The 27,811-nt window shown below is 37.8% G+C and overlaps 8 protein-coding genes and 1 non-coding gene across 16 annotated transcripts; 6 read left to right on the top strand and 3 right to left on the bottom strand.

The window, feature by feature from the left end:
* Positions 1-880: 880 nt before the first annotated feature.
* Positions 881-3,817, top strand: LOC106319836 (probable feruloyl esterase A). Its single transcript, XM_013758230.1, has 11 exons — positions 881-1,042; positions 1,195-1,267; positions 1,654-1,733; positions 1,853-1,918; positions 2,017-2,064; positions 2,146-2,213; positions 2,299-2,371; positions 2,440-2,604; positions 2,692-2,886; positions 3,081-3,163; positions 3,373-3,817. The coding sequence occupies exons 2-11, from the start codon at positions 1,198-1,200 to the stop codon at positions 3,581-3,583; spliced, it is 1,059 nt and encodes a 352-aa protein (XP_013613684.1). The 5' UTR covers positions 881-1,042; positions 1,195-1,197; the 3' UTR covers positions 3,584-3,817.
* A 291-nt stretch (positions 3,818-4,108) lies between these two features.
* On the top strand, positions 4,109-6,551 carry LOC106319835 (lipase-like). 3 transcript variants are annotated; one of them, XM_013758229.1, is made up of 11 exons: positions 4,109-4,187; positions 4,295-4,373; positions 4,482-4,567; positions 4,750-4,815; positions 4,902-4,949; positions 5,032-5,099; positions 5,181-5,253; positions 5,328-5,495; positions 5,590-5,784; positions 5,853-5,944; positions 6,090-6,551. In XM_013758229.1, exons 2-11 carry the CDS (start codon positions 4,301-4,303, stop codon positions 6,295-6,297), a joined length of 1,077 nt encoding a protein of 358 aa, XP_013613683.1. In that variant the 5' UTR covers positions 4,109-4,187; positions 4,295-4,300; the 3' UTR covers positions 6,298-6,551. The 3 variants fall into 3 exon arrangements, with proteins under 3 accessions (XP_013613683.1, XP_013613682.1, XP_013613681.1); XM_013758228.1 differs by having other exon boundaries at positions 4,109-4,192; XM_013758227.1 differs by having other exon boundaries at positions 4,109-4,213.
* Positions 6,552-6,992: 441 nt separating this feature from the next.
* On the top strand, positions 6,993-9,265 carry LOC106319837 (RING finger and CHY zinc finger domain-containing protein 1-like). Of its 4 annotated transcripts, none has more exons than XM_013758231.1 (12): positions 6,995-7,167; positions 7,394-7,481; positions 7,555-7,611; positions 7,716-7,748; positions 7,814-7,891; positions 7,971-8,014; positions 8,090-8,130; positions 8,216-8,298; positions 8,397-8,488; positions 8,570-8,639; positions 8,717-8,758; positions 8,831-9,265. In XM_013758231.1, the coding sequence occupies exons 1-12, from the start codon at positions 7,115-7,117 to the stop codon at positions 8,954-8,956; spliced, it is 807 nt and encodes a 268-aa protein (XP_013613685.1). In that variant the 5' UTR covers positions 6,995-7,114; the 3' UTR covers positions 8,957-9,265. The 4 variants fall into 4 exon arrangements, with proteins under 4 accessions (XP_013613689.1, XP_013613687.1, XP_013613685.1 ...); XM_013758232.1 differs by having other exon boundaries at positions 7,409-7,481; positions 8,831-9,241; XM_013758235.1 differs by lacking the exon at positions 7,814-7,891 and having other exon boundaries at positions 6,993-7,167; positions 7,409-7,481; positions 7,929-8,014; positions 8,831-9,241.
* Positions 8,977-10,331, bottom strand: LOC106319838. Its single transcript, XM_013758236.1, has 2 exons — positions 9,988-10,331; positions 8,977-9,896 (listed from the first exon to the last, which is right to left on the bottom strand). The coding sequence occupies exon 1, from the start codon at positions 10,240-10,242 to the stop codon at positions 10,066-10,068; it is 177 nt and encodes a 58-aa protein (XP_013613690.1). The 5' UTR covers positions 10,243-10,331; the 3' UTR covers positions 8,977-9,896; positions 9,988-10,065.
* Positions 10,332-15,609: 5,278 nt separating this feature from the next.
* Positions 15,610-15,681, top strand: TRNAP-UGG. The gene has a single exon. It is a non-coding gene; the product is annotated as a tRNA-Pro (tRNA).
* Positions 15,682-15,943: 262 nt separating this feature from the next.
* On the bottom strand, positions 15,944-18,068 carry LOC106319829. The gene is made up of 8 exons (XM_013758220.1): positions 17,915-18,068; positions 17,528-17,845; positions 17,183-17,303; positions 16,760-17,075; positions 16,616-16,688; positions 16,443-16,533; positions 16,288-16,367; positions 15,944-16,197 (listed from the first exon to the last, which is right to left on the bottom strand). Exons 1-8 carry the CDS (start codon positions 17,939-17,941, stop codon positions 16,063-16,065), a joined length of 1,161 nt encoding a protein of 386 aa, XP_013613674.1. The 5' UTR covers positions 17,942-18,068; the 3' UTR covers positions 15,944-16,062.
* Positions 18,069-18,634: 566 nt separating this feature from the next.
* On the bottom strand, positions 18,635-19,016 carry LOC106319816 (50S ribosomal protein L33-like). The gene has a single exon (XM_013758206.1). It carries the CDS (start codon positions 18,998-19,000, stop codon positions 18,824-18,826), a length of 177 nt encoding a protein of 58 aa, XP_013613660.1. The 5' UTR covers positions 19,001-19,016; the 3' UTR covers positions 18,635-18,823.
* Positions 19,017-19,381: 365 nt separating this feature from the next.
* On the top strand, positions 19,382-20,747 carry LOC106319815 (NADH dehydrogenase [ubiquinone] 1 alpha subcomplex subunit 8-B). 3 transcript variants are annotated; one of them, XM_013758204.1, is made up of 4 exons: positions 19,382-19,470; positions 19,595-19,808; positions 20,469-20,607; positions 20,647-20,747. In XM_013758204.1, the coding sequence occupies exons 2-3, from the start codon at positions 19,621-19,623 to the stop codon at positions 20,599-20,601; spliced, it is 321 nt and encodes a 106-aa protein (XP_013613658.1). In that variant the 5' UTR covers positions 19,382-19,470; positions 19,595-19,620; the 3' UTR covers positions 20,602-20,607; positions 20,647-20,747. The 3 variants fall into 3 exon arrangements, with proteins under 3 accessions (XP_013613658.1, XP_013613657.1, XP_013613659.1); XM_013758203.1 differs by having other exon boundaries at positions 20,469-20,670; XM_013758205.1 differs by having other exon boundaries at positions 19,397-19,470; positions 19,601-19,808; positions 20,469-20,670.
* A 249-nt stretch (positions 20,748-20,996) lies between these two features.
* Positions 20,997-23,794, top strand: LOC106319814 (chaperonin 60 subunit alpha 2, chloroplastic). The gene is made up of 9 exons (XM_013758202.1): positions 20,997-21,044; positions 21,121-21,280; positions 21,491-21,612; positions 21,700-21,907; positions 22,004-22,149; positions 22,227-22,533; positions 22,601-22,851; positions 22,960-23,163; positions 23,243-23,794. The coding sequence occupies exons 1-9, from the start codon at positions 20,997-20,999 to the stop codon at positions 23,531-23,533; spliced, it is 1,737 nt and encodes a 578-aa protein (XP_013613656.1). The 3' UTR covers positions 23,534-23,794.
* The last annotated feature ends 4,017 nt before the right edge of the window (positions 23,795-27,811 follow it).

Raw genomic sequence — 27,811 nt, 5'->3', positions numbered from 1 at the left:
TGTTAGTTTTCTGTTTGGCTCCAAGTTTTGAGTCACTTTTGCAAAAATGCCATTTTTAGCACTTGTAAAATTGTTTCGTTCAGTTCCTTCAAATTGGCCAAACTCACATTCAACAGTTAACACCCACCATAGAGATATACAAAATAGCTATAAGTAGATCAACATAAACACCGACATAAACGAATTAGCAACAGAAGCGCCGTCTTACAATCTAAATTACACCTTCTTACCATTGTCCCTCCTGGGAAACTGAGAAGGGACTTGTGCCCTGTTCAAGTTCATGAGAATGGATTTTCAAATCGAAAAGTACCTCGTCGGCGTCGTCTTCTACAGGGACAACCTCGTCGTCAGAGGCGGGTGCTTCCTCGTCGGAGTCCGCCGAGCGAGCAACGGCCTGGAGCTCCTCATCATCTTCTTCTATATTCACCTGATCGTTAACTTGCGCCTCTTCCTCAGATGAGTAAGCCTCGTCTGAAGAAACTTCGCTCTTCAAAGCTTTCGCCATGGACGCCGAGGGTTCTTGTGGGTAGAGCAAAATCAAAAGGGAATTTTATTGTGGAAGCAACGATTAAAAATTAAAAAAAAAAAAAAATCAAAGACCCGAACGCTTTAACGACCGCATCTTCCGGCTCAGATGTGCCACGTGGCATTTCATTGTGAAAAAAGAATTTCCCGCCACCTGAGTTTTCGGAAATTCCCGCCTTGGACTTTAGTTTGCACTACTGGGCCATAAAGACCCATGGGCCGATATCCATTTATCCCGCCAAATATGACACGCTATTAAATTCCAGTAATACCCTTATTAAGAGCAGCGAAACACGCTAGTAACGCCTTTGCGTATAAAGGAGGATGAAAGTGGAATTTTGATTTAATTAAAAAAAAAAAGATTCGTATTTTTTCGCACGTTTCTTCCTCTTTCTATCTGAGCGAATCGTCGTCATCGCAAGATCACGCTCACCCATCCTACATATCTGTCGCCGTTAATGTTATAGCTGGGTAATATCTCCGGTCACGAGAGAAATTTCGTATCGTGGTCAAAGAAGTAAGCTTTCCTTCGCTTGATTTGATCCTCGGTGGGGTTTAAAATTTCTGAATTTGATATACTTGAATTATCTTTATTAGAAGGTTTTGTTTTACCTATTTTTGCTCAATTTTCATCGATTTTTGATATATGAATGTCGAGCTTCTTGGCAGAAGATGGGACAAAGGAGATGGGTGTTCTTGCTGGCAATGTTTGCTTTTCTTCTTTCCTTTTCAAGTGGAACAGGTGGTGATTAAACCTTCTATATTAATTCTATGTCTCTTTCCATTCCAAGAGCGTTGATTTTTCAGTTTCAGATAATGAGCCTTCAAACTTAAGTGTATGTGTAGCTTCTTTGAAAAAAAACATAAATTAAAATATTTTATACTCTTAAAGTTGATTTTTTTTCCCACTGGAATAGTGATATGATCAATGAACTTTTTTTTTCTTTTAAGTGGAACAAGTCAACCCATAGCTCAATTTAGTATTAGTCAGATGCATAAGGAACCATGAAGCTATCAAAGCATTGATTTTGAAGCTCACATTTCTACTTGGTATATGAGTTGTGAGGCTATGAATGGATCAAGAGACTGAAACAAGTGAATTTTATAACTTCTTTCTTGTATTTGCAGTTCTCAAGTTGAAGAGCGATGATAGTCGACCTCTTTACAACCATACTCTTACCATGACGCTTGTGGAGTATGCTTCTGCGGTAAGCTAATATGCTAGATACTACAGTGTGACTTCTAAGCAGCACTGCTAGAGAAGAGAGATATTATGCTGATGATGTGCACCAGATATTGGATAAATCAAGTTTATATATTTATGCAGGTCTATATGTCTGACTTGTCAGAACTCTTCAACTGGACGTGCAAAAGATGCAATGGTTTTACAAAGGTATAACAGATGTTGAGGCAAATAACTCTTCTAAGCCACAGTGTATAAAAACCTAATAGATCCAATTCGGCACTCTAATGTGATTTTGGATGGTGCAGGGTTTCGAAGTAATAGAGATAATATTTGACGTTGAGCACTGCCTACAGGTCTGCCGTGGTATCATAAGCTACATATGGACATAATGTCCTTCACTGATCAACTATTAATATCATTACGTGTTACCTCAGGCATATGTTGGGGTGGCAAAGGACTTGAATGCTATCATTATTGCATTCCGGGGTACTCAAGAACACAGGTATTGTTCGCCTCACTGTAATATTTAATGCACACCTTTTGCCTAAACTTGGCTCATTGCTTAATTAAACCCCAAACTTGTGCAGCATACAAAATTGGGTCTCAGACTTGTTCTGGAAACAACTCGATCTAAATTACCCTGACATGTCAGATGCAATGGTACGCTTTAACTTCAAACTTTTGACATGTAGTAAGGTGGAGTTTGTAATAGTGGTCTACGCTGGCAGGTTCACCATGGCTTTTACAGTGCTTATCACAATACAACTGTACGGCCTGCAGTGTTGGGTGCTGTACAACGAGCGAAGAAATCCTATGGTCCGAACATCAACATTATGGTGACTGGTCATTCAATGGGAGGAGCCATGGCTACCTTTTGTGGGCTAGACCTAGTAGTAATCATATTTGCCTCTAACTAAACTTTATTGTTATATATCCTTTGAACTTGTTCATTGACTTTGATTTTTGGATGTAAATCTCAGGTAAATGGAGGAGAAGAAAACGTGCAGGTCATGACATTTGGGCAACCTCGTGTTGGGAATGCAGCTTTTGCATCTTACTACAGTTTGCTTGTGCCTAACACCTTTCGGATCACGCATGACCATGATATTGTTCCTCATCTGCCTCCTTACTACAACCATTTTCCTCAAAAAACATACCACCACTTCCCAACAGAGGTAACATCGTTTCCTCAGTCCACTGGATGTTCTTAAGAATGATATTTTTAAAAATTTAAAGCTATTTCATGAAAAAAAAAAAAACTGGACTACTCGGGTGATGTTTCCAATGTCTTGAGTGTAATTTCTCCGATTGGTTTATAAGCTGTGTGGAGGAACCGATGAAAGATGTAATGGTGTGTTTCGGCTTGCAGGTGTGGCTAAGAGATGTCAGTTCTTTGAATCATAGTGTGGAGAAAGTTTGTGACAACACCGGTGAAGATCCAACATGCAGCAGGTAACTATCAATCCCTCTAAAAAAAGTTGGTGATACAATTCCACTCCGCAATAAACAACCTACACTAGCAAGAACAAACCCGCAAATAGAACCTTAGGTTGTTTCAGAAATCATTACAACAAGGCTTATGTTTCCATGTTTTAGCTTAGTTACCAGACATTTATTACACGATTCCAGTATAACTGTTGGTTGGTTGCTTGTTGTTTCAGATCGGTGAAGGGCAATAGCATTTCAGACCATCTAAGCTACTTTGGGGTAGAGTTGCATTGTGAGACTTGGAGACAATGCTCAATAGTGATGAGCCATGAGATGGATAGATTCAGCAAGAAGGATTCAAAGGGTAACCTAATCATGTCGCGGACTGTTCCTTCCACGAACGGTAACAAAACAGAATCTCTTATCGAAAATGGGGATCTTTAGTATATAGAAATCGGTTGATTCAAGTCTTGGTCAAGCAAAGCTTGCGGTGTGGAGAAAGAAAGAAAGTGTATAGATACATATAATCAAGACTTTGTAAATAGGTTGTAGGTTGATAGTATGTAGCAGAAAAAAAATGGAAAACCAGATTATATTTTTTTATACCATGACCGCATATATATTTGATTCAAATATGAAAAAATGTAAATGGGATATTGTATGGTAACGAAATAGTTTTAATTTCAAAGTATATAGCTATATCAAAATCATGTGTTTGTTTGGATGAATGTAATATTGTAATATGTGGCTTTACATGATTGCGAACCCACTGGAGGACAAAGCGTCTCTTGTAGAGTCTGGAAACGGCCTTCATCGGTCAAAATACATGTCTAGTTCCGATAATACCCTTAATATTAACCAGCACGAGTCTTCTTCGGCGTTGCGTGTAAAGGACGAAACTGGAAATTAGAGAAGAAAAAAACGAATATTCGTATTTCATCGAAGTTTCTTCTTTGGATATATAAATATTCAGCCGAGGATTATCTAAAATGTATATCCAAATAGGTGGCTTGAGGATTTGGTTCGCTTGCGTTGATCCTCAGTTTCTGTCTGGTTTATCCTTCAACTGCTTTGGTTATAGCTCAAGTTTACTCTTATTATTGGTTGATGAACAGAGAGATGATGTGCGTTGTGTTTATTGTCATCTTCTTGTAGAAGAACATGGGACAAAAGAGATGGTTCTTGTTCTTGCTGGCACTTATTGCTTGTCTTCTTTTCTTTTCACGTGGAAGAGGTAATAAATGGAACTAATCTTTCCTTTTTGATTCTGCCTTTTAAGTCTAATCAAGACAATAAGCTTGAAAAAATTGTGAAATTTATGGTGTGAGCTTCTCTCTTCTAGTTGAAGTTCTCAAGTTGAAGAGCTATGATGGACGACCTGTTTACAACCATACACTTGCCTTAACACTTGTGGAGTATACTTCTGCGGTAAGCTGATACCAAATTACTACATTATCTCTAATATTATCTGCAAGGTAACCAGGACTCCAGGAGTTAATACTACATGTGTAATAATCTTCATATTTTTCATATATCGTTACTAGCACTACTAGAGAGATTATGCAAGTAAGTACATCAGGTTGATGAATCAAGTTTATATATGCACGCAGGTGTATATGTCTGATTTGGCACAACTCTTCACTTGGACCTGCGAAAGATGCAATGGGTTGACAAAGGTATAATAACATTTCCACTGTTTAAAGCCACAGGTATGTGTAAAAGCTAGTAGTAGCTTCAGTTGTCTATTCTAATATGGTTGCAGGGTTTCCAAGTCATAGAGATCATAGTTGACATTGAGTACTGCCTACAGGTCTGGCACTGTATCTTTAGCTTTATGAGGACCATCCTTTTCTTTTATGAATATCAGTTCATTTAAATTGTTTCAACAACAGGCATATGTTGGTGTGGCAAAGGATTTGAATGCTATCATTATTGCATTCCGGGGAACTCAAGAACACAGGTATGGCTCTTGTTATTGTAATCTAGAAGGTACACCTTTTTTTAAAAAAAATTTTGGTTGATTAAGCCAAAATTTGTGCAGCATACAAAATTGGATCTCAGACTTGTTCTGGAAACAGCTTGATCTGAATTACCCTGATATGCCAGATGCAATGGTAACGCTTTAACCAACAAGTTTTTTTTTGTCATCTGGATTCTTATATTCTGAACAATGGTCCTACATTGGCAGGTTCACCATGGCTTTTATACTGCTTATCACAATACAACCGTTCGGCCTGCAGTTTTGGGTGCAGTGAAACTGGCGAAGAAGTTCTATGGGGCGAACATCAACACCATCATGGTGACTGGTCATTCAATGGGAGGAGCCATGGCTGCCTTTTGTGGGCTAGACCTAGTTGTAACCATCCTTGACTTAAAACTAACTTTATTTATATGTTATGGTTATGTTCTTTGAAGTTGTTAAATGACTTGGGTTGAGATGTAATTTGCAGGTAAATGAAGGAGAAGAAAATGTACAAGTCATGACGTTTGGGCAACCTCGTATTGGGAATGCTGACTTTGCATCTTATTACAGTTTGCTTGTGCCTAATACCTTCAGGATCACGCATGACCATGATATTGTTCCTCATCTGCCTCCTTACTTCTATTATTTCCCTCGGAAAACATACCACCACTTCCCGACAGAGGTAACAAAAATGTTCATCAGAGTAATAGCTTTGTGTAACATTTGGTAATAGTGTGTTTGGGGTTGCAGGTGTGGGTGAGAGACCTCAGTGTTTTGAAACTTGTTCGTTTTGGTGTTGAGAAAGTTTGTGACAACACTGGTGAAGATCCTACATGCTGCAGGTAACTAACTTGTTTCACTTTAGTACATGACATTTTGACTAGAGTATCTACAACATGGCGGCTTATGTTTCATGTTTTCAGTTGGATACAATTCAGTTTTGACATGAATCCTAGTATAATTTGGTGGCTTGTGTTGTTGTTTCAGATCGGTAATGGGAAGAAGCATATCTGACCATTTAACTTACTTCGGGGTGGATTTGATGTGTGAGAGTTGGAGACAATGCAACATAGTGATGAGCAATGAGGTGGAGAGGTACAGCAGGAAAGATTCAAAGGGTAACATATTCATGTCTAGGACAGTTCCCTCCACTGAAACGAAAACTCTATCCAAAACAGGAGTCTCTAGTCTGTAGGAGCTGGTTTATTCTGATTGTTGAACAAAAAATGGTTGCTTGAAAAGCTGAGGTTGGGAGATTCAAATGTGAAGGAAGAAGGGTTCTTTGATTCTTTGTGGTTGTAAAAGATAGTGTACAGATAATAATCAAAACTTTGTAAATAGGTTATCAGTTGATAAGAAAAAAAAACATGTAAAGATCACATAGAAATTGGATTCAAGGTATGTATATATATGTGAATGAAAATCCAATTGGATTCCTCTGTTCTTTCAGATACTAAAACTACTCTACCTCTCTCTCTTTTTTACCAATCAATCAAGTAAGGTGTCAGTGCATGTGGCCTTTTGGTCCTTGTTGTGAATCTAAAGCTGAGCAGATCCTGTCTGAATGTGATATTCAGTTTTCTGCCAGAGCAAACAAAACATGTTTACTTGCCCCTTTCTTTTAGGACCCGGAATCAGTAACTTTAGCCGTCCATAAACTACAACTGGTAAACAAATAGGTGGTTTATTATTAGTAAAGAAAGTAATTGGAAATAAGAAATAAATAGAAACTGTCTGCAGGATAACGATCAAGAAATGTGATTGGTCAAATAAAGCGGCACTCTCTGTTACGGTTTGTAGCCATGTCATCCCATCCTCCTCCCTCCACTTTTTTCACCTTTATCTTTAATTTATTCCGGTTCTCTTAAAGCTTCACGAACTCCCAAGCTAACAAGTAACAACAACATTCACGAGGAGAGAGAGAAAAGAATTGTCAAAAAAGCAAGGTAGATAGAGAGAGAGAGAGAGAGAGAGAGAGTCCCCCTCCATCGGCATTGTCTCCTCCTGTTCTCATGGAAGATTCACCCAATGATCATCGCCTTCATTTTGGCATCATGGGTTTCGGGTAAATAAAGATCTCCTCTCTTTTACTCTGTTTTGTCATATCAATGTTTCCTGATCTGATTCATGGGGCACTTTTCACAAAGTCTCTTCCTTTTTCCACATCTGATTCATGGGTTTTCGAAAAGTTTCTATTTTTGGCCTGTAACAATAAGATCTGTCTCGATTCAGAAACTTTGATAATTCTCAATTGTGTCAATTTGAAACTGTTTCTGATCCATGTATGTTAGGTGTGAGCATTACAGGAGGAGATGCCAAATCAGAGCTCCTTGTTGCAACGAAGTCTTCCCTTGTCGCCATTGTCATAACGAGACCACTGTAATATTCTCAACTTACTGTCCGAAATTACTTTTTCTGTTATGTCCTAACAATCCTTCCTTTGTTAAAACAGAGCACTTTGCGGAATATTTACGACCGTCATGAGCTTGTTCGTCAAGACGTTAAACATGTACACGATCCGATTCTCTTAATTGAACTATGTGATCTCAGCAAGTTTGCTTTGTTTTTCTCTCTAATTTGTTGCATCTTATGGCGGTTTCTTTCTTTTTTCAGGTGATTTGTTCGGTTTGCGATACAGAGCAGCCGGTAACTAACTATTCTCATCACTATAACTCTATTCTTATGAGATGATCACTCAATGTTTCTATCAGGTAGCTCAAGTATGCTCCAACTGTGGTGTCAACATGGGAGAATACTTTTGCAATATCTGCAAGTTCTATGATGATAATGTAAACAAGTTTTGATTTGAATCCTCTTCCTTTCTAGGTTTTTGATTCTAATCATTGCTCCTTTTTGTCCTGTTTCAAGACTGAAAAAGAACAGTTCCATTGTGATGACTGTGGAATCTGTAGGTGAGAACCTTTCTTATGTTCCTCTTTATTTTGAGAGTTGTGTGATGAATGGCATTTTATTTCTGCGTGTTGCAGAGTTGGTGGGCGTGAGAACTTTTTCCATTGCAAGAAGTGTGGTATGCTATCTTATTCATCTTCAGTTTCAGACACACAAAAAAAAAAAAAAAACAAGTGTTGAATGATCCATTTTCTTGCTATTAGGATCTTGTTATGGGATTGGTCTGCGCAACAACCACCGCTGCGTGGAGGATTCAATGCGACATCACTGTCCCATTTGTTACGAGGTACTACTGTATGTGTGTGTTTAAGAACCTTGAGGCTTTTAACTTCTTTATGGCCGAACATTTTCAGAAAATCATATAGTATGCTTTTGTTGATGCAGTATCTATTTGACTCCCTTAAAGAAACTAGAGTGATGAAATGCGGACACACAATGCACTGTGATTGCTACCATGAGATGCTCAAACGTGACAAGTAAATACACTCTTTTTTCTTGTTGGTTATTTGTCTCTCTGTTTAAATCTTGAATGTGTGTGTGTTTTCTGTTTGATGTAGATTTTGTTGTCCGATTTGCTCGAGGTCAGTGATTGATATGTCCAAAACATGGCAGAGGATGGATGAAGAGGTTAGTATAAAAATCCATTGTTGAATCTTTGTTTTTAAGTACATTAAATCTCAAATTCTATTCATTGGTTTTCTTAGGTCGAAGCCATTCCTATGCCTTCAGATTACTGTGACAAGAAGGTACATAAGTTTCTTTTTTTCTATGTCACTCGAAATTGAAAGATTACTGACAAGATTCATTGGCATTAACAGGTTTGGATACTGTGCAATGACTGTAACGACACAACACAAGTATACTTCCACATAATCGGACAGAAATGTGGACATTGTAGATCTTACAACACTAGAGCGGTCGCACCTCCCGTTCTTCCTCAATGACAAAACGAAAGATATTTCACTTATTGCCACCAGCAAGCGAGCAAGAACTTCTTGTTGCTATAAAAAAAACAGTGGCAAAGATTGATGATCGGTTATATAACAAGAAGGGACTAAAGAAAGATTGATTGGTCACAAAAGCAGAACATACATTTGTCTTCTTCATGATTCGATTTGTTTGTTGTTCTTATATTGTTATATTGTCATGTAGTATAATATACTCTCGATCCAGGGGAAAACCCTACCTGGATTTATATGTTTTCAAAGATCTGTTGAAAACTCAGGCAATATATAAGTTGCAATGCGTGTTTTCTATGGCTGTTTGGATCTACGAATGTCTCAAATTTACAGATACATCATTTTTATAATCTCATCAGTTACATACTACACAGGTCAAAATTCATTTTGCATGAAACTTCCTCGCAAGAAGAAGTGTTCGACGAGCTCTTGACCCCCTTCTCTTCACTACACTATCCCGTCTCTGAATCAAGAATCAACATACTCTCAGAGGCGTTATGCCTACCGATCTTCCCATACTCAGCAGCTTCTCCAACACAAGGAACGTCGATACCTAAGCCTAGATCCTCCGCAGACTCTTCCAGAGCATCTATCTAACTGAGAACCACACATTAGCGTCTTGCAACTTTTTCAGCGTCTCTTGCCTCTATGCTGAGTAGGAACTAGGAAGTGAATACGTTGAAGGAAGAACAAAGAGACATTCTTTATAACTCAGTACAATGCTGTTTCTATGAAGAAAAATTATTCAAAAGACGCAGAACAGTGTTCTGATGATATGTGATCTTCTTCTTCATCACCAAACACAAAGAAGGTCAACTTTCGAAAACGCCCCGCATATTTGACGTTATTTCAATTTTACCCACATAGTTTGTTGTATGGTGAAAACTCGGTTGAGAATATGTGATTTTATATCATTCTGACCAATCTAATTTGTTAACAAGAGAGGACAAAACCATAGTCAAAGAACCAAAACCAAATACCTTATTCATACACTAATCAAGAACCAAAACACATACATGTATGTATAAGAGAAAAGGATCCGAAGTAATCTTTTTCTGTAGAGTTGGTGTGATCTGATATACATAGATGGTTGGTCAACGGCACCGGGAAACACGAACGGATGTACGGCGTTCGTTGGAGGTGCAGACAGCCATGACAGAGAGGCAGACGACCACCATGATGAGGAGATGTAATAGTAAACTAGAACCATCGTCGCCGCCACCACCACCACCACCACCACTACAACACGAAGACATGCACATCCCACCCATTCTTCTTTGTGTCCTTAAGATCCGATGATGAGTCCACGGAAGATGAGATGATAATGAAGAGGAGATGAATTGGCAGATGAGAAGTGTCTCTCTTTAACGAGTTTTTGATTGGTTAGTTGTTTTTAAATATGGTTTTTGTTGGACTTGATTCAGCCAACTTCTTGTTTTAATATTGTTTTTTTTTTCGTTTGTATTTACCTGTTTTGATGGTATGTAGTAGACTTAAGACATGGTCTCACGTCAATGTATTTAACTATATAATCAACATGTTGTTGTATACTACAAACGAAATTACTAGATCACGTAACTAACTTTCAGATTAATGTTTGTTTCAGTCTCGACTACAAAAGAAACCGAAAAAGAAAGAAAGAAGAAAGGACCAGTAATGCAACCTGCCCTGTCATGTTTCATACTTGGACGGCCTTTCTCGAATGGTCAGACATCAAGGACACAACCTGCCTTACTACGCTTCGTCTACTGGTTATCTAAACAACGATCTACAAAATTTGGTTTGAGAGAAATGCAAGACTTCACTCTTCACCAACCTCGACCCCCCAAGGATGCTTCAAGATCATTGATCGCTTAGTCCGGCAGGCCATCATCTCAAGGAAGAACCACAAGAAATTCCGGAGACTCCTCGGACACTGGTTGAAACACTCTACCTAGTGATCATCTGTTAGTAACTAGTTTAGTAACTTCTGAAACCTATCGTTGTTTTTTCACTTTTTTTGGCAATGATTAGTTTAACCGCTTAACCTTTGTAAAAGTACAATCTGCTTCATTTTAATGAATTCACATACTTATCAAAAAAAAAAGGACCAGTAAACTGAAAATATGAGTCAAAACACACATCAATATAGAATAAAAGAATTCGAGCTTACCATTTATAGTAGGCATCCCACTACAACCAGGATAATCTCTTCGATATTAAAGATTGATACAAGTTTTTCAAGTATAATTAAGATCATCAAAAACTTATGAGGAATGCATTGTCATGTGTGGTTTGTCTCCAATATATATGTGAAGGTTTTCTTTGGTTCACCATGACCTATCAAAGTGGAAAGAAAAACAATCAGCAATATTTTGCAAATAAAGAGAACTAAACACACAAAAATATGATCATACATCATGGTCATGAAGCCACATGCATGCTTACTAACTATATGTCTTTTGGGTTATTCTCACAATAAGAAAAACAACACAAGCATCAGTTTCCCAACTAATCAAATTGAATCTTAAAACATATACTTGTACTCAAACGTGCAACAACTTTTCACATATGAGGACCATCTGGATGGAGATGAAATTATTGTTCGTTTAGACTTAAAATTACAAGTTATCTGAATGGCTCATCTTGATGAGTTTTATAAATTTAGGTTTAATTTTTAAAACCAGTCAACTGAACCAAATTGAATCATCTCGATGGAGATGGTTTAAGTAAAACTGTAAAATTTCTACTCCTAATAAATTTCACAAACTACAAACCTAAACCTAATATCACGAGCTTGTCTCTCTCACCGTCACTCTTGAATCTCTCTCGCCGTCAAATTTTCAATGTTGGTTTGAAATAGTTTGGCATGTCTTCAAAAACCTTTACCTCAACATATTTATTTTTGTTGTCAAAACCAATCGAATTTGGCATCTTCAACATCAAAGAAAACGAGTTATCCAAGAGATAAATATTTTATTTTATGAATTGATTCAACAACATCAAATGAAAATCTGTGAATTAGAAAAGATGGTAGTTTGTTAATGGAAGGAGGATGTTGTTATAAATGTAGTCTATACAAAAATAATTACAAAACACTCTAGACTTGAATACTCTTTTTCAATCAAATTATAAACACTTTCAATATTCAAATAAAACCAATTACGATAGACAAATCACTTTATTTATGTTTGTGTTATCCATTGTTTTATCAAGTTAACCAACTTTTAGTTTTATATAATTGTAGATATAGTACAATTATATATGACCATATATGACCAATGTAGTATGGATACACAACCTTCACTTAAATGTTTAATGAAGATAATATTCCAAAGAACTTCAGTTTCTTCGAAATTGTCAGAAAAATCATAATGTGTATAATAGATGATTTAGTAATCTTTGAAAAGATATATCTAATAGCGGGCCTGACTTTCCATTTTATATCATGTCCTTTGTGACTGACTCAATTATCTTTGTTGTGGATATGAAACATGTCTCACATTATGTTCTTGCATTCCAGTTAACCGGAGAAAGATATGGAGTTCTTAGAGGTTGTGTTGAGCTAGAATCAATTGCATTTTCCCATAACGTGTTTTGACATGATCTTACTCTGTTGTTCTTGTGAGTATTGATAACAAACACCTATGCAAAAGAAAATTAGAGAAATTGAATAAATATTATGGTACTCTATTTTCTATCAAATTATGAATATTTTCAAGATTCAAATAAAACCATGTGCTATAAATAATTCACGTTCATTGTCCTAATCGCAGGTGATGGAGGATACTGCTACTACCTTAAGAAGCTTACAATGTCATACCACAAAACGTTCCTGCTCCACGGTTCGGACCGGAATACTAATAAGATACTGTCAAGGAAAAAATGTGCTACCACATTGTGCGGTTACACAGCTTTCCTTGAATGAAAGCATACTCGTGTGGGTAACTTTTATTTGGTCAATTTTATGTACCATTCTTAGTTGTATGATGAGATTTATGCGATGGAGATATTATTAATAATCAATACTGAACATATCTGGTTATCGAAACTAAAAGTGTTAAAAAAAATAAAATAAATAATTCACGTTATTATATTTTTGTTATCCATTTGTTTTTAAGAGTAAAAACCAAAATTTTGTTACCTTATGCAGATATAGTACAATTATGTATGACCATTAATCTATGATCGAGTTAGTATGACTACACAATCTCATATTATTGAATTTTGAATATTTTAAAAACTTTTGTTTCTTAAGAATTATCAAGAAATTTGCAGTGTATATAATAGATTACTTTAGTGATTTTTAAAAAGATATATCCAATATTGGGCATGGATTTCATCTAATATCATTGCATTCATCTAATATCATTGCATTTGTGTTTGAGATCAATTGTCTTTGTTGTGGACATGAATCATGTTTAATCTTCATACCCAAATGACATACTTTAAAATTTGAAAAAATAAGTTAAGCTTGTTCATGATCATTAGTCCATTTATGAGATATTTTTATCGCCAAAATGAATTGAGAATACAACTTCTTACTGTTGTCAAAAAGGGAATATGGCATCTTACCTCATGGATTCCATTTTATATGAAATAAAAATTAATGAACCTGAAATAGGTTAAAGCTAGACATTATCGACAGCTTCAAACAAATCATCATCATTCTAAAGTCCTTTTTCTGTAACTAAAAATTGATGAAGCAAACGGAAACTTCGACCACAAATCAGCTACAGCATCAACACCGGAAACTTCGATGATGATCTCATCTGCCAGACAAGATTTAAGATTATGAATATTTTTAAGATTCAAATAGAACCATGTGTTATAAATAATTCACGTTCATTGTCCTAATCGCAGGTGATGGAGGATACTGCTACTACCTTAAGAAGCTTACAATGTCATACCACAAAACGTTCCTGCTCCACGGTTCGGACCGGAATACTAATAAGATACTGTCAAGGAAAAAATGTGCTACCACATTGTGCGGTTACACAGCTTTCCTTGAATGAAAGCATACTCGTGTGGGTAACTTTTATTTGGTCAGTTTTATGTACCATCCTTAGTTGTATGATGAGATTTATGCGATGGAGATATTATTAATAATCAATAATGAACATATCTGGTTATCGAAACTAAAAGTGTTAAAAAAAATAAATAAATAATTCACGTTATTACATTTTTGTTATCCATTTGTTTTTAAGAGTAAAAACCAAAATTTTGTTACCTTATGCAGATATAGTACAATTATGTATGACCATTAATCTATGATCGAGTTAGTATGACTACACAATCTCATATTATTGAATTTTGAATATTTTAAAAACTTTTGTTTCTTAAGAATTATCAAGAAATTTGCAGTGTATATAATAGATTACTTTAGTGATTTTTAAAAAGATATATCCAATATTGGGCATGGATTTCATCTAATATCATTGCGTTTGTGTTTGACATCAATTGTCTTTGTTGTGGACATGAATCATGTTTAAATCTTCATACCCAAATGACATACTTTAAAATTTGAAAAAATAAGTTAAGCTTGTTCATGATCATTAGTCCATTTATGAGATATTTTTATCGCCAAAATGAATTGAGAATACAACTTCTTACTGTTGTCAAAAAGGGAATATGGCATCTTACCTCATGGATTCCATTTTATATGAAATAAAAATTAATGAACCTGAAATAGGTTAAAGCTAGACATTATCGACAGCTTCAAACAAATCATTCTAAAGTCCTTTTTCTGTAACTAAATTGATGAAGCAAACGGGGAAGAATCTGAATGAATACTTAGTGGGGGTTATTGGTTGTTGTATTTTGATGGATTTGAAAATCTGAACTAAATCTAGTATTATTGGTTCTATGATTTTCAAATCTGTATTAAAATCATGTGTTATTGGTTTAATGATTCATAAATTCTATATCAAATCAAGTGTTATTCAATCGTACGGATTTACTAATATATTTGATTTTATAATGGATTTGAATGGATTTGTTTGGATTTTTCTGTTAAAAATACAAAGACTCAAATCCGAGAGAAAACCTCCGGATTTGCATATTTTACTTGGATTTATAAATACTATTTGAATTTCTAAATCAATCAAAATATATAAACCAATAACACCTCTTTAGTGATTCGATAGTGCTCTTCCAATACATTCTAAGTCTTCAAGGAAAAAGTGGAAATAAGCATCAATGTGAGGAAAATGATCCTAAAATGTGAGCTAGGAATCTCACATAAAGTTTCTCCATTTTGGTTAACTGGAGAAAGAAAGGAAATTCTTAGGGCTATATGTTAAGCTAGATATAGCTGCATTGTCCCGTAACTTGGGCGGAAATTTGTCTAATTCTGGTAGGGAGGTTTGGTTTTTCTTTCCTAGTTAGTAGAGATAGACTTTGCAATTTGTGCAATGTGTAGCTTTCTGTTTTGGGTTAAGAAGTTAACTTGCATGATAATAAGTCTTTACCCTCGGTTCAAGTTTACCAGAGACTGTGGAATCAATTAGGTGAACCTTTTCGCTTAATTGTGCGTCTTGCTTTATCTTTATTTTCACTTTTGTAATATTAGCATCACCATGAAGCTGTCTTGGTTTGTTGTTTTCCGTTTGAGGTTAGTTAAAGTATAGAAATGAAGTAATGTTAAATCCACCAACCAAGGGCGTTTGGTCTAGTGGTATGATTCTCGCTTTGGGTGCGAGAGGTCCCGAGTTCGATTCTCGGAACGCCCCTTTTTACACTGCTCATAACTTAAAGGATGTTACTTTTTACACTGTTCAGTGTCCATAACTTAAAGGACGTTACTTTTTAACGAAGTCTGAATAAAAAGATAACAACTACATGTCATAAATTTGCAAAATACTTTTAAGCCTAGAGACTCCATTTCACAAAGAAGTTACTGATCTCATTCATAACAGCTCTTTCAGTTGATGTATCTTCACACTTTTTCATTGTAGTCCCACAAAACTCATATTGCTTCGTACAAAGAACCCATATGCATCTACAGATCTTTTACTGTTTCAGGTGAATCTTTCTATCCAGCAATATACACTTTCATATACAAGCTTTCAAGGGAGAACAAAAGGAACTACAAAAAAGGGAAGAGACTTTCTTTATACTAAGTTCCGGTTCTGTGGAACTCGCACAAGCCGAGAAGCATAGCAAACGTACAGCTGGTTTAAGCACATTGCCATACCGAAACCAAGAATCCCCGCGAAAAGCATTGAGTAGACAACCGGCATACCAATCTGACACAAAGATATTTACCATGAGAACTTGTTTTCAATGTATGTCTGAGATTATATGTTTTAAGTAGTTCAAAGCTTATATTTACTTACTGTAAGATATAACAGATGAACAAGCAAGGCCACTAGTGCAAACTCAAGAGCTGCGTATGTCCACATGTATTCTCTGATAGCTGCAAGTTTTGGATAATAACAATTAGTACATGACTTGTGTCAGTGATGGATAAAAAAGGGAGCAGTATTTATACCAAGGACAACGGCAAAAGTTGAGGCTAAGAGAGCTAAGGTGAATGAAAATGGCGCTGCCACAAAGATGGCCTGTGATTTCAAGTCACGAATCTACAGAACAAATAAAGAACCCTTGTCATGTCATGTACTCTTTGTAATGTAGAACATCTCAGGGGAAGAAAACAAGCATTACAAGTAAATGTTCAAGGAAGAAGAAGTAGCAGACGGTGCTGATGAGTACAAGCACTACAAACTCTTGTCCCACACTGCAACATTTAAATGATCTTCAACTGTTAGTATTCTTCAAGAAGTTTCTGAAAAGGATTCTGAATATTACCTAATGCTTTGTGGCTGTGGATTCTGCTGAGTGAGTTCCCGTCTAGTGGTAAGCTGATTGATTGTTGGGACACGAAGCAGAATCACCGGCAAGTTTCTGACTTCTTGTCGGCAAACGTCGCAGATTCGGGTTCCCTTTGTACTAAACCACTTAATGGCACAGTGCTCATGAACGAGCCTGAGGTCACCTTTGCAACTGCATTCCATTTTCAACGTGTTGCCTTCCTCGCAGACGTCAAGACAAATCCTGCACACCGCTTCTTCTTCAGGGATCTCTTCTTCAGTTTCTTCCGCAGTAACCGGAGTGATTTCATCTCCTAATGAAGAAGGCACACATGAATCAATCTATTCCTCATATCAACATTCAACACTCATCATCCCCATGAATCCAGCAAAAGAAAAACAAATGAAAATTAGTACATACCACAACCACTTGCTTCATTGGAAACATGTTGTTTGTTTGTATTGTCAAAAGAGACAGCTCGTACAATGACTTTGTTCCTCCCAGGCATGGACAAGGATCTCGAAACTGATGCACCATCCCTCTGCAACAAAAACAAACTCCAACATTTTAACCTTGACATAAAGAAAAAATCAAAACTTTCTAGCAGGGCTGAATCTGAGCACAGCTCCAAAAAACAGTGATCTTGGCTCCAAATTTTTTGGAAGTCCTTTTACATAGAAATAGACCCCCAAATTGTTTTAAAAAATATTTATAGAAATCTCAGATCCAGCCATCTTTCTGCACACTATAAACTTCTGTACTTACATTAGATGTAGATTGGTCAGTATGCACAACAGGAGGTGTAGATGTAGCCAGAGACAACTTATTAGCAGCATTTGCAGAAGAAGGAAGTGACAAGCATCTTTTCCAATAAGGCAAAGAAGCAACGGAGCTATTAGGCTTTTCAGAGGTTTCTGACACAGTTGGACTAAGTAGCAATCTCTTCTCGTAGTTTGGTAGAGAAGCTTTCCTTTTCAGACTCAGGTTCCTCAAGATTCCTATAGGCATAGGGTTGGGGAGTTTGTGGATTGAAGCATCCGATTGGGTTTTATTTGGTTGAGATCTGGAGACATCTTCTTTAACCTGATAAAATTCAAATCTTTATACACACCCAGATCGTTTTTTAGTGAGTAACCAAGATTTAGAGTTTACCTGAGAAGAAGGAGAAGAATCTTGCATCGTAATCGTCGAGCTGATCAAAACTCAAGAACCAAAGTGATTCAATCTGTTTAAGCCGACAGATAGATTCCTTAGCCAGCGAGAGACGCAATCTATAAAGGTTGGAAAGTCTTGTCCTTTTTTTTCTCTCTTTTTGTTTTTTTCTCTCTGGTAGTTAATTAATTAAAAAAAAAAGGCTAAATGACTAAAGTGATGACTGAAAGGACTTTACAAATGCGTGTGTCTCACGGAAAGACATCATCTCTAAATTTTCCCCTTTTTTGGAGTTTTTTTATTTAATGTTATAAGCTTCTCTTCTGTGTGCTTCTATGTTCTCCAACTCCTATCCAGAGATGTTGCCAGTCAATCTTCAGACATACTTGAACCTAAAACACCTCACCTTGGTGAAGTTTTGCCTACGACTTTGTATTTTCGACACAGATTCGCAGGTATTGGTTCATGATTTTCTGGTAACAGAGGGGAGAAGTTGACTCTTGACTGTACCGCCCTGGAGATAAAGCAACCCGAACTGGAACTTGTTTAGATATTTTCTAGTGAACTCAACAACACTCGAGAAGATTATTCTATGTATGAATCAGTCTTGTCTTAAAAAAAAAACACTGAGCCTAGTCTCCTGAAACATCTCGGAGAATCTCCAAGGTGCTCTAGGTTTTGTAGACCCTGAGTAATGTAAATGTAAACTACGATCAAAGGTAGACACCATCAAAGAGACACACTTTCTTTATGCATCCTCAAAACTGAAACTTACAAAGTCTAAACCCCAACTGAACTTGAGAACTTATTTGATTGATAAGTGTAAACTACTCAGAGAGATTTGTTATGGGGCTCTTCGAAAGCAATGAAACACACACAAAAGAAAAGAAAAAAGAAGCGAGTTAAGAGTCACTTCATCTTCTGCTCAGTGAAGAGGACATGGCGGTTGACACGAGGATCGTACTTGCGGAACTCAAGCTTCTCAAGAAGACCCTTGCTACTCTTCCTCTTCACATAGAAGAACCCAGTTCCAGCAGCTGAGACCAGACGGATGAACATGAACGTCTTCTTCCTCTTGTCCCCCATTTTCTCACTTCAATACACACTAAACCAGAGAAACATCAGTCAAGAGTAAAGATCATATCTCATTTCAATATATGCATCATCATGCGAACTAGAAACCTAAAGAACAAAGTGCAATCACGAACCTTTTACTAAACTATCCATAGATTTTGGAAGCAGATCAATAAAATTGAGCAGGAGAATTCAACGACTGCAACAACAGATTATAAAACACAGAGGTGGAGCAGCAGAAACTTACCTACGACAGACGGTTACGAGACGGCGGCGATACGACGGCTGAGAGGAATCGGGAGTGAGAAGAAGAAGCTAAGAAACAGATGATAATAAAACAAGAAGGCTTTATAAAGTTATTCGGCCCATTTAAATAATAATAGGCCCAATGTGGCCCATCTTCTCCAGCAGCTCTCACCTGGTGGCTGCTCTCTCTCTCTCTGTTCAGTGGAGAAGAAGATCCAAATCGATCCGTTGAAAAGGTACGGTGACGATGTTCGTTGTCTTCTCCTTACTTGATTGTTTTGATTTTCGTTTTGCTTACTGTTCCTGTTTGCGATTAGATTGGATTTAACATTTGACTTTATCTTCTCCGTTTCGACTCAGGCTCAGGGATATCGAGTTTGTGAGCTATGTCGAGTGCGGTGGACGCGACGGGGAACCCGATCCCTACTTCTGCGGTATTGACTGCGTCGGCGAAGCATATAGGGTTAAGATGTATGCCGGAGAACGTTGCGTTTCTCAAATGCAAGAAGAACGATCCAAACCCTGAGAAATGTCTCGACAAGGGTCGTGACGTCACTCGCTGTGTCCTTGGCTTGTACGTTTCTTATAATCTCTTTGCAAGCTTAGTATGCGTTCTGGGCTTTCATTGGTATGATAGTGTTTTCGGATGATGCCTTTGGATGACGTTAGTGATGAATATCAACTGACCGAAAGTATATGAACATAGCCGTGCCAATGTGTGCCATGAGATCATAAGAAACTGCAGAAGAAAATGTAGTTAAAGGTTCGCCTAGATAAGATATCAAATCTTCTTTCATAGAGGCCCAAGGCAGTGTTGAACATGATAAATTAACTAGTAAAAATGTTGTTTAGCGTCCAAAAAGAGCTATAGCTTTGCTAACCATTTTCAGCATTATGATACCCTTCAAACTGGCTCACACCAAGTAACAGAGTATAACCATCTGTTTCAGATCGTAGAGACAGATTCATACCATGCTCCTCCTCACAACGTCTCATTGTTTTTTCCCCCTCAATTAAGAAACTAGATGATTCCATTTAAATGTTGGTATAAGACTTAGTTTTGATGTTATTCTAAATTTGTAATAATATCAATCGACAAGACTTTGAACCTATCAACTATACTTTGATTCATTATATCGTTTCTGCATCATTCTGACCGTAGATTAATGCTGGCGGTCCACATTCAGACATTATAAAAGCATAAGTTTTGTTGACGGACTGATAATTGTTGCAGGCTGAAGGATCTTCACCAGAAATGCCAAAAGGAGATGGATGACTACGTTGGGTGTATGTATTACTACACAAACGAGTTTGATCTCTGTAGGAAAGAGCAAGAAGCCTTCGAGAAAGTTTGTCCCCTGAAATGAGATTCACAAGTTTAAATTTGTAATCTCCTAATAAAGCAAACTGTTCATTTTTAATGAGCACTCTCTTCATTTAGTTGTCACCATTTTTTGCTTTCGTACCAACTTCTCAAACACAGCCAAGTGAAATGACTTCATTGTTTGATTCATTAATATGTGCTCATCTTTGACAACTAGTGTTTTATCCAAGCTTAAGAGGCTGGGCTTAATATACTAATACTAATGGATTAAAAGTAGAAGCGAACAAGCCCACAAGGGACTTAAATAGAATTGAACCGTCCCTTGACTCGTCCGGGTCATCAAACTTCCAAAACTCGCTCACCTCTACAGAAACATCAAATTAAAACCCTGGGCAAAACCTCCCTCTCTTCTTTACCATATAAACCGGAAAACCCGAAATGTTCGCCGTTTCACCGTCGTACTTCTCGCCGGCAACAATATCTCCGGTGAGTTCATATGATTCTTCTCCCGGTTCCATTTATTTCCCTTATTTTAACGAATAAAGTTCTCTCTGTCCTGTAGAGCCGTAGCGGTCAGGGGAAAAAACCTCAATTGCCGAGGAAACTCTCGGTGGTGAGGGCAGGAGGTAAGAGGATACTGTACGGTAAAGACAGCAGAGAGGCTCTTCAAGCCGGCATCGATAAACTAGCTGATGCTGTCTCCGTCACCTTGGGCCCTAGAGGTGAGACACGATTCTCTGCGTTTCTTACCCTCTAAGAACATAGCAAATAGAGAAAATCGAGGTTTGGGATTTGAAATTCTCTTCCTCAAATTGGTTGAACCGGAATTTTGAATTGGTTTAAGTTGAATTTGAATTGGATTATGAGGTAATCAAGCCTGCTTAGAGACGTTTTTAAGTGATAACGAAACGATTTTTTTATTTGGAACGCAGGGCGTAATGTAGTGCTGGCTGAATCAGATACAATCAAAGTGATTAACGACGGTGTCACCATTGCTAAATCCATTGAGCTACCTGACACTATCGAAAACGCTGGAGCTACACTTATCCAAGAGGTTGTTCATTCATGGTGGCTCAAAGATTCTCTTCTTCTTGTTAGTTTTGAGCTTGGAAGAGAAATAAGAATGACTATGTTTTTGTAGGTTGCGATTAAAATGAACGAATCAGCGGGTGATGGGACGACCACTGCAATCATTTTGGCTAGAGAGATGATCAAAGCTGGCTCTTTGGCTATTGCTTTTGGGGCTAACGCTGTTTCCGTGAAGAACGGGATGAACAAGACTGTTAAAGAGTTGGTCAGGGTGTTGCAGATGAAAAGTGTTCCTGTCAAAGGGAAGAGCGATGTTAAAGGTTACTTACTACTTATTAGTTACTACCACATCTAAGTTTTTATCCACCTCTTGTTATAGTGTGAAATAATTTATTAGGGATTTTTGTGTTATGTAGCCGTTGCTTCAATCTCTGCTGGCAACGATGAATTTGTGGGGGATTTGATTGCTGAAACTGTGGAGAAGATTGGCCCTGATGGCGTCATCTCCATTGAAACATCTTCCACTTCAGAAACGTCTGTTATAGTCGAGGAAGGCATGAAGGTTAGTTTTAAAAGCTTCACAATGACAACAAAACATTGAGTTTCTGCGATTAATGAGGAGTGTTTTCTTTTGTACAGTTTGACAAGGGCTACATGTCGCCTCATTTCATCACAAACCAGGAGAAATCTACAGTGGAATTCGATAAAGCTAAAATCCTTGTGACGGATCAGAAAATCACTTCAGCCAAAGAACTAGTTCCTTTACTGGAGAAGACTTCGCAACTCAGTGTTCCACTCCTTATAATCGCAGAAGATATCTCTGCGGAAGTGCTCGAGATACTTGTTGTGAATAAGAAGCAAGGTCTGATCAATGTCGCTGTTGTTAAATGTCCTGGCATGTTGGATGGAAAAAAGGCTTTGCTACAAGACATTGCACTCATGACAGGTTTATTCCTCTCGCTCATTTGTACTTTCAATGTTCAGATTCTAACATAAGAAATGATGTAAAACAGGAGCTGATTATCTTGCCGGAGATTTAGGCATGAGTCTAATGGGGGCAACTTCAGATCAGCTGGGTGTTGCTAGGAAAGTAACAGTCACGGCTAACTCAACAACTATAGTCGCAGACCCTTCAACTAAACCGGAAATTCGGGCGAGAATCGCTCAGATGAAGAAGGATCTAGCTGAGACAGATAATTCATATATGACAGGAAAAATCGCTGAGAGAATAGCTAAGCTCTCCGGAGGTGTCGCTGTAATAAAGGTCCGGTTTTACAATAACCCTTCTTTGCTTATAATATGCAGACACAACGTGATATTTCTTTTTTTTAGGCCTCTTTAAAAGCATCAGCTTAACCTGGTGTTGATTCAGGTGGGAGGTCACACTGAAACAGAACTTGAGGACAGGAAACTTAGAATAGAAGACGCGAAGAACGCAACCTTTGCAGCCATGAGAGAAGGTATAGTACCAGGTGGTGGTGCGACTTATATCCATCTTTTAGACGAGATCCCTAGAATCAAGAAGACTCTAATGGAAGATTTGTACGAACAAATAGGTGCAGATATAGTAGCAACGGTATGAAACCTGTTTTTTTTTAACCTTCCTGAAAGACCCTTTCAGAAGTTATAATCACTCTGTGTGTGTGTTTTTGCAGGCGCTCAAGGCACCTGCAATGGTCATAGCAACAAATGCTGGTGTTGATGGATCAGTTGTGGTAGAGAAAACGAGAGAACTCGAGTGGAGAAGCGGTTACAACGCAATGTCCGGGAGATATGAGGATCTTATTAACGCTGGAATTGCAGATCCTTGCAAGGTTTCAAGATTCGCTCTTCAAAACGCGGTTTCTGTTGCCGGTATTGTTCTCACGACTCAAGCGGTGCTAGTGGAGAAGATCAAGCAGCCTAAACCTGCGGTTCCTGAAGTTCCTGGCATACCCACCTCATAACCAAGCAGAAAAACAAACGCTTTCAGCAGATTTTGTCTGAATCCAAACCTTTGCTCACAAAATGGTGTTTGGTTTTGTCGTCATTAGTAAAACCTCAGAATCTGTGATGCACGTGCACAGGGTGAAAAAAAGAAAAGATTATTGTAATCACTGTTGCTTATTGTTAGCCTCAATTATCCGACAAAGCAACAGGAGATGTGCCTTGTAATCCAAGATTAATCCTAGATACTAATATACAGCTTTATATTATTATTTTGTGTTTATCAGCGTGATATCATTCGTTTATATAATTTTCAATCTCTGAAACTAAATATTAATTAAACTCCTAGCACAAGATCTTATCATGTGACTGGTTCATATCCAACTTAAGTTAGTTAAATATGACAAGGTGTGATCTAATTAATTTTAGTATGATGATAATGTGTTAATTGTCAAAAAAAAAACAAGGTGTGATCTAATACTAGTGTCCTCAAAACAAGAGAGCTGCAAAGAAATAGGTCTTATATATATGAGTCCATCTTTGTAGAATCTATCAAAATCATAGTGACCTTTGAGTTTTGAAAATAACTTCGAAAATATAGATTGATGGATTATCGTTGCACACGTCCAGCATGAGGTAAACAAGATTAACTTGTTACAGAGAGTGGCCCTTTATGTTTTCATCGGTTTCATTCAGGTGGTTTAAATGTTCATGATGTCGTCTAGTCCTGGGCATATAAACCGGATCCGGAAAACCCGATCCGACCCGACCCGAAAAACCCGACTCAGATCGGTTTCGGTTTCGTGTAATAATCCGTTTGGTTTCTATTCTTATGAGATTCGGATTACGGTTCGGATCGGGTAAAAACCCGGACCCGTTCGGTTTACACGAAAACCCTATAGAACAAAGCATCATTAATGTCCCGTGTCCGCATGTCTCTCGGAGTCTCGGTACTCGAAGTTTTCTCATCTCTCTCTCAAGTTTCAACAAAAAGAAACCCTAAAGTTCTCCCCTAGACGACGATTGCGATTTCGAATGCTCTCGATTAGTGAAGGCGTGGAGGATTTAATTGGAAAACTGGAATCCATTAAAGATGTTGTCGCTTCTGTTTCACTATTTTATAGAGGAAGTTCATCTCCCTCTCAGACTCAAACATATCCTCTCTCAGCTTCTTCAAGGAATCAAAGGTATGAAAAATGAATCATATAACTGAAGTTCTAGCTTCTCTAATTTCTTTTTTGTAATCGGTCTAATACTTAGTCTTAGTCTTAGATAAAGCTATAGTTATGTGTCTTTGAACTTAAGATTTTGTCTTTGTGTTAATCTTGGTTTAGTTTTGCTTTTGCAGATGGATTCTTCCTCACCTCGAAATGAAGTTAACAAAGATGATTCAGAAGATGATGAAACTCAGGGAAACGAAGAGGAGTTTTTGACACCTCCTACTACCGCAAATAGAAAAAAAAGGAAGAACAAGTCAGCTACAAGTCAGAAGAAGAAGAAGAATACAAGTACAAGGTCAAAAGTTTGGAATCATTACACAAGATTTAAGGAGAATATGAACAAATGCACCTGCAATTACTGTGGTAGAGTTTTGTGTTGTGCAACGTCCAATGGCATTACCTGTCTGAAGAAACATCTTGGAATCTGCAAAGAACACCAGGCATGGTTACAAAACCAGACTCAGACTCAGCATACAAATGCCGAAAGTGAAGATGATGGTGGTCAGTTGAAGCTTGCAAGGGTTTCTATCGAAGTTGTAAGGGAGGCTACTAACGAGATGCTCGTCATAGCTGAGTTGCCACTATCATTTGTTGATGGTTTAGGATGGAGGCACTTCTGCAACAAGGTTAACCTACCTAAGCCACATTCACGCAGAACAACAACAAGGGACATTGTAGAATTGTATGCAAGGAGGAAATCGGCTTTGATGCAGCTGATCAGTGGCAACAAGCAAAGGGTTTCTTTAACAACAGACATTTGGGTTGCACCGAGTACAGCAGCTAGCTACATGGTCATCACAACCCATTTCATTGATGCGAGCTGGAAGCTTAGGAAATTCATCATTGGTTTTAAGCATGTAGCGGATCATAAAGGGGCAACAATATGTTCTGTCTTGATTGAGTGTATGGCTGAATGAGGGATAACGAACGTGTTTACTATAACAGTAGACAATGCCACTGCGAACACTAATGCATTTACGTTGTTTTGCTCACATTCAACGCTTTAGGACCTGAGTTCTTAGTATTGGGAGGTGAGTGTCTGCATTTACGTTGTTTTGCTCACATCATTAACTTGGTTGCGCGAGATGGCTTGCTAGAGGTGGATGCGAGTGTGTGTGCAATTAGGAATGCCATACAGTATATCAGAGCTTCTTCTAAGAGAGTAGATGCATTTGATCAGAAGGTTGAGTCAGCAAGGATGACAAGAGGTAGCTTGTCTTTGGACTGCAAGACACGATGGAATTCAACCTATCTTATGTTATCAAGAGCTTTGAAGTTTAGGGCAGCGTTTGATAGAATGGAAGTTGAGGACAAGCTGTACAATGATCACTTTCAAGAGATTGTGGATGGCAAGAAGAGAGCTGGACCACCAACTTCAGAGGATTGGGATAAAGTGGAAAGCTTGGTGAAGTTCCTGGTAATATTCTATAACTCTACTTTAGTTGTCTCTGCTTCTAACTCGCCTAGTTCCTACAAGTGCTACAATGAGATTGTTACCATAGAATGAAATCTGATTACATTGGGTACTAGTACGGATGAGAAGCTTAGGACAAAGGCTTTGGTTATGAGAGCAAAGTTTAATAAGTATTGGGATGGTCTCAAAGACATTAATAGGCTGTTGATTATTGCAAGTGTCTTTGACCCGAGGAACAAGATGAAGTTTGCTGGTCTTTGCTTTGAAAAGCTTTATGGGAAAGATAGTCCACAGAGTAAGGTGCTCAACGACTCAGTCATTGATGTTATGGAAAGACTCTTTGATGAGTACAGTGGCTTTGGAGCATCAAATACAGCTTCGGTATTTGGTTCATCGTCTCAGTCTCAGAGTCATAGTGGTCAAGAGTCACAAGATGGGGTTGCGAATGATTCTTTCGAAAATGAGTATGGATATGAAAGGATGGATTCTCTGTACAAGGAGATGGTGAACGAGTTGGGATTTCAGGATTCAAGCACTGAGTTGGAGCTGTACTTGAAGGAGAAGGTAGAAAATCCTAAACCCAATCCTCTAGGAATTCCGTTTGATGTTTTAGGTTGGTGGAGGAACAACAGTTCAAAGTACCCGATCTTAGCTGCCATAGCTAAAGATGTTCTAGCTATGCAAGTCTCTTCAGTTGCATCAGAGTTTGCCTTCAGCACTAGTAATCGAATCCTTGATCCAACCAGAAGTTGCTTGACCCACTACATGATTGAGGTCCTCATGTTGATACACTAAAAATGAATCCTTGCTACTGTCAAGTTAACAGTGGTAATTGTAATATTTGAGATTCAATCCAGATGACCAGTTTACTCTTTACTCTTATGAGTTCAATAATAAGCTGAGAAACAAGTGGGGTTTTGAGAATTAATTGTGACGCAAGTAACTAGAATACCTAGATGGTTCAAATTCAATTTAAATGAAGCCGGCTTAGGGTTATTAATCGGGTGTCAATGCAAAACTGAACAACTATTCAAGTGCAATGAGGTGCAGTCTAGAACCCAGATCACTCGGCTAGAACAATCCACTATCGTGGTCTTGCTCCCTTTGCAGATCGGTCTTGAATCCTAAGTTCTCACTTGGAACAAGACGCGATAACAAGCCTTAGAGACAAGATCTGATTAGTTCACTTAATACCCTAATATCTACTCTCGCTGATTAGGGATACAAAGCTCATTCAATATATGTCAAATTATCTCCTAAACGGTTAGCTAGGTGATTAATTCAGAAATCGAACATTAAGTGATCAATTCAATGTAAGCAGTAAGAACAATACGAATGAAGAATAGTTAAGATCACTTATTTGTGTTCAGTTCATGCGGCTAACACCCTACAACTCTAAGCAAGCTTAGCCTACTACTCAATCATAAAGTAGGATGACACAGACATGGTTTCTGAATAATACTGCATATAAAATAAAGTAGAAAGACAAGGGTTCAGGATGATCTTCTCATGAGGATGAAGCCTTCTCCCTTACAGGTTGCTTAATTCAAAGAAAATCGTTCTAGGTCTCTTGCAAAAACTAGCATAAGAAAAAGAAATGATAGCATAGGCCCCTTTTTATATGGAGGCGCTGGTGGTAAAGAGATAAGAGAGGGTGGAATCTG

Source organism: Brassica oleracea, unplaced genomic scaffold (assembly GCF_000695525.1).
Source record: "Brassica oleracea var. oleracea cultivar TO1000 unplaced genomic scaffold, BOL UnpScaffold00629, whole genome shotgun sequence".
Lineage (NCBI taxonomy): Eukaryota > Viridiplantae > Streptophyta > Magnoliopsida > Brassicales > Brassicaceae > Brassica > Brassica oleracea.
This window is presented reverse-complemented; position numbering and strand designations above follow the sequence as displayed.